The sequence below is a fragment of the Oncorhynchus mykiss genome, chromosome 5 (assembly GCF_057628025.1).
Source record: "Oncorhynchus mykiss isolate SJ-2025 chromosome 5, ASM5762802v1, whole genome shotgun sequence".
In the NCBI taxonomy this organism is placed as follows: domain Eukaryota; kingdom Metazoa; phylum Chordata; class Actinopteri; order Salmoniformes; family Salmonidae; genus Oncorhynchus; species Oncorhynchus mykiss.
In genome coordinates this window covers 9,669,106-9,678,624 of record NC_143026.1, presented here as the reverse complement: position 1 = coordinate 9,678,624, position 9,519 = coordinate 9,669,106, and the positions used below count along the sequence as shown (strand labels likewise).

The 9,519-nt window shown below is 40.8% G+C and overlaps 1 protein-coding gene across 1 annotated transcript; it reads left to right on the top strand.

Moving 5' to 3' along the window:
• The first annotated feature begins 854 nt into the window (after positions 1-854).
• Positions 855-8,620, top strand: macir (macrophage immunometabolism regulator). The gene is made up of 2 exons (XM_021601583.3): positions 855-1,149; positions 3,548-8,620. The coding sequence occupies exon 2, from the start codon at positions 3,551-3,553 to the stop codon at positions 4,235-4,237; it is 687 nt and encodes a 228-aa protein (XP_021457258.1). The 5' UTR covers positions 855-1,149; positions 3,548-3,550; the 3' UTR covers positions 4,238-8,620.
• The last annotated feature ends 899 nt before the right edge of the window (positions 8,621-9,519 follow it).

Here is a 9,519-nt window from a genome sequence, read left to right as displayed (position 1 = left end):
TAACGTTCCAATACATTTTTGGACTCATCTTGTGCTGTGCTCACTTAAACAGGAAGGTGGCATGGCAGTCCTGTGTGGGCAAATGTTGTCATCAAATTCTGGCATTCTCTGGATTTATAGTGGGAACTTGGAAAAATCCCCACAGCCACTCCACTGAATAGCAGGCTAATGATTGCTTTGCAATGCTTACAGTTAGCCACTGATTCCTTACAAACCACTCATTGTTGAATTTGCGATTTCCAACTTGTTGTGTAATGTTTATGTCCAATGGCCGATGAGCACCGATACGTCTTATCTAGAATTTCTCTTCATTATTTATCTTCATATGACAAGGATTATAAAGGATTTGCTAGTAGATTGTCAACTTGATTCCTGATGACTGCGAGCTAATATTTTTCACATGATCAGTCCAATCAATGCTAATGTACATATACCATGATTTGACGTCATTTTATCTGTGGCCAATGACCTTGAGCCTACCTCTATGGCAGGACCCAAAGGGCTTAAATATTTGATGTCTACCCTTACTAGGGATTTAGACTTGGCCTGTGACGTAGTGTCCCCATGAGTGACAGAACACTGAGCCAATCACAGCGCAATGCTCCTATTTTCTGCTGGCTTGCCCCACCACTACAGAGAGCACTGAGCTAGGCTGGAACACCTGTTTGCACGTGGCTTTATTAACTCGATGATATATATATATTTATTTTTTTACATTGTTTGAAAACTGATATGTGACACGTATTAATGTCAAAATAATATGTAAAATAGGCAAGCCCCCCCAAAAATATATATTTATTTTATTTTGCTGAAAATGTGCGGCTCTGCCCCCAACCTGTCCTGAATGACTTGTCACCACTGGTCACGTGCATCACTGTCAGTACACTCATAACAACAGCCTAAGCATTACGAAACTTCTATTAGATCAAATAAGCCTCACGTATCAAAATAGAAATGCATTTTTTTATATTGACTAAATTCGACACTAAATGTCTCCCATACAAAAACTCTTCACTTGCTTAATAATTAATTATTTGCTGAACGTGGAGAGATTTTGGGCGGAGTAAACCTTCTCGTTTTGCCTCTTCCTCTCCGATTTGGCTCAAATAAGAAGAGGCGTGAACGTCGGGTGGCTTTGCTGTTGAACAGGTTTGTTTCCCTTGTTATATCGTTCTAGCATGTTTGGAGATGTTTATTCGAATTAAACACCTACATTTAAAGATGTTGTTTCAATAGACTACATTTAATCAACCGAATAGTCATATAATGGCACCATATTGTAATGGTGGACAACAGACTGCTCTCTACCCGGAAAGAATAACACCAGTTTTATTAATATTCATGTTAAGATTGCTTTTGCAGATTGCTTTTTTTGTGTGCCATGCATACGGTTGAAAACGAACTCGGATGTTATCTCTCCATGTTGATTTTGTTCCATGGTGGTCTTTCTTGCCTAATTTTCCTCCCAGCCTGCCAGCAGGGGAAAAACAGGATAAAACCGGCCTGTGTCGAATGGTTTTGTTGTGGGAAAGCTGTTTTAATATATCTCTATATTTATATTAAAGCTTAAATTAACGAATTTTATTCATAATACTGCGTCAAATGATCGTGAAAAAATGTATTAGCCCGAATCCCTTTCGTAGCCTATGTTCTATTGAGAGCGCGTATGGATTTCAGATGAAGGATTTCAGATGACAGGTGTGTGAGACGGGATGCGCAGACGGACATCTATTTATGACTTGGAAACATTTACGTTGCAATAATGTCTATATAAATTGCGAGGCCAACATAAATTATAGTTTGCTATCCGCTGACATTTAAACGGCCTTGAACGTAGAATTCCATAATTCATACAGGGATGGGCATGGGCCTCATTTGAAAGCAAAATGAAGATGCCAAGCATGACGCAATAGTATTATTTGGCTAGAGTTTTTTTTTAGGATGGGCCTCCTTTCAACTGATTGAATGAGGCGCATCAACCACCACAAGCTGTGCATTAGTGATATTATAAATAGCCTGTCATTACCATAAAAATATCTACTGTGTGTAAACAGACGAGCCTAAAGGCCTATCAAATGCTTTTATCTTTTTCCCTAGACATAAATGTCACCAATGGTGTTAAGGGGATAAGAAATTAACTTAGTTCACAATTATGTTACATTTTGGAATAGGCCTGGAGTGTAAACACCCACAGTTGCCTGCATGGTTGTATATATTATGATATATACCTCAGCTGGAAGCCGGTGTTTGGATTATACATTGGCACGGTTTCCCGGCCCTCGTGCTACCTTGACTTCATCTCGGGCCTAACAACACCGTGCCAATATATCCTCCAAACACCGGCTTCTCGGGCATTATCACTTAATATAAACTGAAGTGTCCCTAGAAACATGTATTTACATGGTTATTACATTGGGAGGTACAGTGACATTAACGAGTAGGTTACTTACTGTTATATGCATGTTGCTTGCACACCTTGAGAGATGTGTCAAATAAACTGTAGTGTTAGTGTGATGGTTCTTACTATGTGGGAAGTTGCATGTCATTTCACTGTGCAAACGAGCACCAAAACACAAATGTGCAATCACACCAATGCATTGTAAACACGTGTACCTGCACTGTAATTATATTGTAGGTCTGCCTGCCTCCACATGATCAATATCAAGCACATACTCTTCCCAATGATATATAATATGCATGAGTGAAATTACACGTGCGAGAAAATGAATATTACAAATATGGTAAGGGACGATGGATACCACTGCAAGTGTTTGTACATATTCATTTTAGAACATTAAGCCACATTAAGTTTTGTATTCCTCACCAAGTAGTTTGTTAAATGTGTTTGTCGTGCCCTTCCCACACTCCTGGACAGCACTCAACACAAGCTATTGAAGTATTACTTCTTTCCAGGCATTTGTTATCCATTTCTGTTTTTGATGTCTGGATACTACTGTTGCTCCAGGTTTTGTTTTCCTCTCATGGACTGAAATATATTTTTTTCTGCTGTTGATTTCAATCTCCTTTTCTCTCAACCAATATCACATGACCATATGTTAATTTTAAGCTAGTAGGGCTGGGCTGCTTGCTCCACATTGGTTGAGTGCAAGCTTTAGGTGATGGCCTCCGTCATCACCTTTTAAAGGTATGAGGGTTAAGAGATGTGGATGGGATCTCCTCTAAATGTTAATGAATGGAAAGACCTACAGTATGTGATTTGTCAGACTAATTCGCATCTGGGAGAATTCCACAAGGTCAAAGGAAGGTCAAAGTGTTATTACAGTGTTCTGAAGGATGAAACCATTGCCACCTTGGCCAATCACCAACAATTAATTCCTTGAATAAAAGTATCACTGTGTGGACCATGTGTCTGAGAATGGTTTGAACAATTTTTTAAAAAGAGGATGACTTTGTAGTTATTATTTTGTTTTTGTTCTCTTCATCTCTGTCTGTCTCTCTCTCTCTCTCTCTCTCTCTCTCGCTCTCTATCATATAGATAAATATATTATATATAAAAAAATATATATTTATTTATTTCTCTCGTCAGGTCATGTCGGTAAAGATGGAAATGGATGTCAGTGGCGTGTCCAGGACACCCATCTCTGTTCTACCTGCTGCTGCAGAGGTCAAAGCCATGCTGAAACCCGATACAGGGGACAGGCCCCGCTGTGCCAGCACCCCCTGCTCCCCCATCAAAAGTACTGTTTCAGGCTTCCAGATTCTCCACATGGACTCCAACTACCTAGTCGGCTTCACCACCGGCGAGGAGCTGCTAAAACTAGCCCACAAGTGGTCTCCCAACCCAGAGAAGACCCTTATCACCACACCGACCACCACAACGTCAACAGCATCAGAGGCCTTGCCCAGTTCTGTCCCCAAACCCATGGACCTGGGCATCCACCGGGCGTCGCGCATCTACAAAGCCAAAAACCGCTACTACCAGCCATACGACATCCCCGTGGTCAACGGGCGCCGGCGTAGGCGCATGCCCAGCTCAGGTGACCCCTACCTCAGGCCCCTGTCCCAAGGGGAGGGTGGCCCAGGGAGGGCCCTGCACCACGGCCCCCTGCCCCTCTGCCTTCTCAAGGGGAAGAGGGCCCAGTCCAAGTCCCTGGACTACCTCAACCTGGACAAAATGAGTGTCAAGGAGCCTCCGGCCGACACAGAGGTGCTGCAGTTCCAGCTCCAGCACCTGACGCTGCGGAGCGAGCGCATGTTCACCAGGAACAAGACATGAAGCAACACCAGAGTCACCACCCGCCTGTTCTCTCATCCACTCCCATGGGATTTGGGTGCTATTTCCGGCTGTGCGTTTCTCTCCCTACTCAGATCATAGGATAGTCCTTTAAGGGGACACTTGCGGAGACCACTAATCTTGTTATTATTATGAATCGAGGGTGACAAACTAAGCGGGTCTCTTGACGAAATGAGACGCATGCTTACGTATACGTAAAAATCCAGTGAACACAAATTGTTAAGTTAGTACACTGAAAACAGAGGTCGTTTTAGATACAAAAATGTGAAGTTCGTCAGGATTAGCAATAACTGGTAAACGTATTTATTGACTGTGTGTGTGTATGTGTGTGCGCGCACCTTTTTAAAAATGGTAAGGGATGTGGTAACCAATGCCTCTCCAACTGGCCCCTTTTTTTTCTGCATTGGACTGCACTGTTAGACATATTATGTTTTTACAGACCTTGCATCCTCAACTACAACACACCTTTACTTTTTAACCACTTTACACCCATAGCAATTAGCATTAGCCGCAGCAGTACTGCATTCTACATCCATAGCAATTAGCATTAGCCCCAGCAGCACTGCACTCTACATCCATAGCAATTAGCATTAGCCCCAGCAGTACTGCACTGTACATCCATAGCAATTAGCATTAGCCTCAGCAGTACTGCACTTTACATCCATACCAATTAGCATTAGCCCCAGCAGTACTGCACTTTACATCCATACCAATTAGCATTAGCCCCAGCAGTACTGCACTTTACATCCATACCAATTAGCATAAGTCCCAGCAGTACTGCGCTATACGTCCATAGCAATTAGCATTAGCCAAAACAGTACTGTGCTATACATCCATAGCAATTAGCATTAGCCCCAGCAGTACTGTATGTAAGCTACTGTATATCTGTATGTGTGTGGATGTATAGGGGCGGCAGGTAGCCTAGTGGTTAGAGTGTTAGACCAGTAACCGAAAGGTTGCTAGATCAAATCCCCGAGCTGACAGGGTTTAAAAAAAAGTCTGTCATTCTGCCCCTGAACAAGACAGTTAACACAACTCTTCCTAGGCCATCATTGTAAATAAGAATTTGTTTCTTAACTGACTTGCCTAGTTAAATAAAGTTTTTTTTTTTAAATGTGAAAGCTCACTCCGCTACACTACTATTTTGCTCTTGCCATCACCAGGGAAATGTGGGTTTAATGTTAAACCACTGACTGTTACACAATCAAAAGGTTATTTAAAACATAATCCTGTAAAGGGGCAATCTGCAGTTACTGCATCCATTTTTGGACTTGTAAATTGATGATACTCATTTGATTCTTGAAGAATATAACTTTTAAATGCCTCATGAGCTTTAGTTCAACTGTCGTTGCCCATCAGAACTTAAAATATATGCTTGTTTTACCCCACTGTTTGTAAACAGTAAATATAAACAAACACTATATATATATATATATATATCAAAACATGGTTAAAACGATAATTTTCCTATCATTGGTGGTCAGTCCTTGCATTCATATCTATGAATTTGAGTGTTGGTTACATTTCTGCAGCCCCATCCCTCAGCTTTTTACCGAAACGGGGGCGGAGGAAACGCTTTCTTATTGCTTCAACTGCTGATTGCTGCTCTAAGAGGATTTGTGGGGAGAGGCTTACCGTCAGAGTGCCTGAGGTGAGATTAGCTCCTTATATACAGAATTAATCCCCTCACTCCATTTCTCCCAGTCAGACTGAATCCTCAGCAGGGGGTGAGGGGTTGAATTAGGAGATTCCAGATTTTCTGCATCTAGACGTTGTGTCCATCATTCTGAATCCCAGTCATTCTTTTCATTTCCTGAATGGGAGGGATGGGTGTTTTAGCCTGGGTAAAAGGTTCTCAATTTAGTTTGATGTTTTTGCCACCCCTTCATAAAGGTGTGTAAAGCACCTGAAACACGTACCGTAGCTATGGAAACCAAAGGAGGATTATTTTGGGGTGCCCTGGGAAAACTTGACCACATTGAAATATGATCTATTTGGGGTTTCGTAGGACACGTGACAATCATTTTGAGGCGTAATCTTGGAGAACACCTTACTTGAAGTAGCCCTGACCTAATGCCCTCATAACACAATCATTTGCATGATATAAATGATCTGATAGTCTCTTACCAATGACAATTTACCTATTATAAGCCATATGACATGTAATGGTAACTATACACTGAGTGAACGAAACATTAAGGACACTTTACTAATATTGAGTTGTCAACACATGACAGTAAAGTCCACCATCTCATGACTAGACATTTCTGGTCTTTCTCAATACTGTAATTCACCAAGCGACCAAAATGGTGACATTTTTGGAAAGATCACCTTTCCTCCTTCCTTTCCTCCAGACATGCAAAACTACAGCTAGGCAGGGTATTGGTCCAGACATTTACACTGAGTGTACAACATATTAAGAACACCTTCCTAATATTGAGTTGCACCCCCTTTTGCCCTCAGAACAGCCTCAATTCGTTGAGGGTGTGGACTCTAGAAGTTGTCAAAAGCGTTCCACAGGGATGCTGGCCCATGTTGACTCCAATGCTTCCCACAGTTGTGTCAAGTTGGCTGGATGTCCTTGGGGTGGTGGACCATTCTTGATACACACGTGAAACTGTTAAGCGTGGAAAAACCCAGCAGCGTTGCAGTTCCTAACACAAACTGGTGCACCTGGAACCTACTACCATACCCCATTCAAAGGCACTTAAATATTTTTTCTTGCCCATTCACCCTTTCAATGGCACACATACACAGTCCATTCCTCAATTGTCTCAAGGCTTAAAAAATCCTTCTTTAACCTGTCTCCTCCCCTTCATCAACACTGATTTGAAGTGGATTTAACAAGTTACATCAATAAGGGATCATAGCTTTCACCTGGATTCAACTGATTCAGCAGGTGTTCTTAATGTTTTGTACACTCAGTGTACATGTATATGCCATATCATGCTTTATATGGTTTGGTGTGACTTTCAAATTCTACTATTATGGGTTTAAGCTCTTTTTCATCATGCTTCTCTTTTCCACGCTAACCTCTTTGTGTCATAAGACAAGAAAATAACCTCCAAAAACCATACAAGGAAATATTTTCAAAGTTAGGAACTGCACATCCATCTCCTCTGTGTGTTCTCCATTGTGTTTGTGTCAGTGTAGTTTGAGTAAAAGGTTATTGGACCCTTCTAGATGGTTCATGGGTTAGGGTTAGTCACCTGTCTGTCTTCACTCTAAATGGGTTTACAGAAATGGCTTAATCTGTATTTCCATTTTTTTTTTAAAAGGTGTTTAATGTAACTATATTATTATTTATTTTTTATATCATTTTTTATTTCTAGTTGTAATTTATCTGAAGTCATGGAAGACATTGATATTGGTTTAATATAAAAATGGCAGTATGTTGCATATAGGCTATGTTTACCTGGAGTGGACACTTAAAGGCACCTTAACCCGACGTATGAACGGTGATGTGTACTTATTTAAGGGTGCAGATCACAACAGCAGCTAAAGATAAAAACTCATTCATTTGAACAAACTGTCCCTGAATAACGGTGATGTTTTCACCAAACACTTGGAAATGTTCTCTGGGGAAATATATTCGGTATTATCAATAACCGTCAACAATTTGCTCACAGATGTGACTGTGTTTGCAGTGAATTTTTGGTGGCTTCTTAGTTGTGATGTTTAGAATGTGTTGATTTAACAGTTTAACCTTAACAGTGTTCGTACCGCATCATATTAATAGTATACAGTAGAAATTAACAGTTTTACTTTGGCCATCATGAAGGAAAACGCTACTTGAACAACACATGTTTTAATATGCCATACAATGCAAGATATTGTAAGACTGTGTCAGTTCTAAACAGGAATATCCAATGCATTATGGGAATTGATAATAGACTACAGTAATTCTGGACTGAGATGCCCGTTTAATAGAGAATCTCCATTGAACATGGTTTTTAGGCCAGGACTGTTCTGAATCTGTGATCTGGAAACCGGCCCTCGATGTTCACAGTAAAGCATTGTCTTCATGATTACAATGTGGGTTGAAACGTGATATTTTCCTGCATGACCATTAACCACAACAATGGAACAAGGAAGTTGCATCGCAGGTCAACAGTGCTTTTCAGTGACTCATTTTGACTTCATGTTCATAGGCTTGTGTGGAACTTTTGTCATTTTATTCCTACAAAAGGTTTATTGTCATTTTGACTTTCTGGTCAAATCTTTCACGCCGCTTGTATACTGTAGTTTAGCTACCTAAAAGCATTTATTTTGTTTTCTACTGTGTCTATTTATGCCCTGCAATGCGACTGACTTACGTTTTATTATCTTACACTTGACATTGTTATTAAAAACACTACTACGCTAGGACGTGTGTGTCTCCATTTTGTTTTAATGAGCCAATAGGAAACAGTTCTCGAATGTCCTCGGGACGGGATCCGTAAGATTGTTTCAGAAGTGCTGTAATTTTTATGGGATGGGATGTGACAGATTAAACGTTTGTTCCCTGGAACGTTTTATAAAGATTCTTTCCCCGGCATTATGTTTTCTGTAATGCCTTTTTCTTAGCTGACAAGGTACAAATCTGTCGTTCTGCCCCTGAACAGGCAGTTAACCCACTGTTCCTAGGCCGTCATTGAAAATAAGAATTTGTTCTTAACTGCCTTGCCTAGTTAAATAAAGGTAAATAATAATGCACAAAGTGAGCTCCATACAGAAATGGTTTGTTGAGATCGGTGTGGAAGAACTTGACTGGCCTGCACAGAGCCCTGACCTCAGTACCTTCGAACACCTTTGGGATTAATTGGAACGCCAACTGCGTAATCGCCCAACATTAGTGAGCGACCTCAGCAATGCTCATGGCTGAATGGAAGCAAGACCCAGCAGTAATGTTCAGACAAGCCTTCCCAGAAGAGTGTTATAGCGGGGAGGACCAACTCCATATTAATGCCCATGATTTTGGAATGAGATGTTCGACTAGCAGGTGCACACATACTTTTGGTCATGTAGTGTGTATGTTAAGATCTCTCCGTGTCCTTATAATGCTCATTTCTGTTCAACATAGACTTTAACCCCCTAAAGTCATTGGCCGTGCCCCACGGAAATCTAATTAGCATAATAATTGTACAAATCTGTCTGTTTAAGCTAGAAATATTAGTTATTTTTTTTGCATGGGCTGTGTCTCAATCCATTACATCCGCCGATGTTCTACTAAACTAACAAAGGGACTTGTTTTAAGATGGTCATATTAAGGATCATTTGGCTTT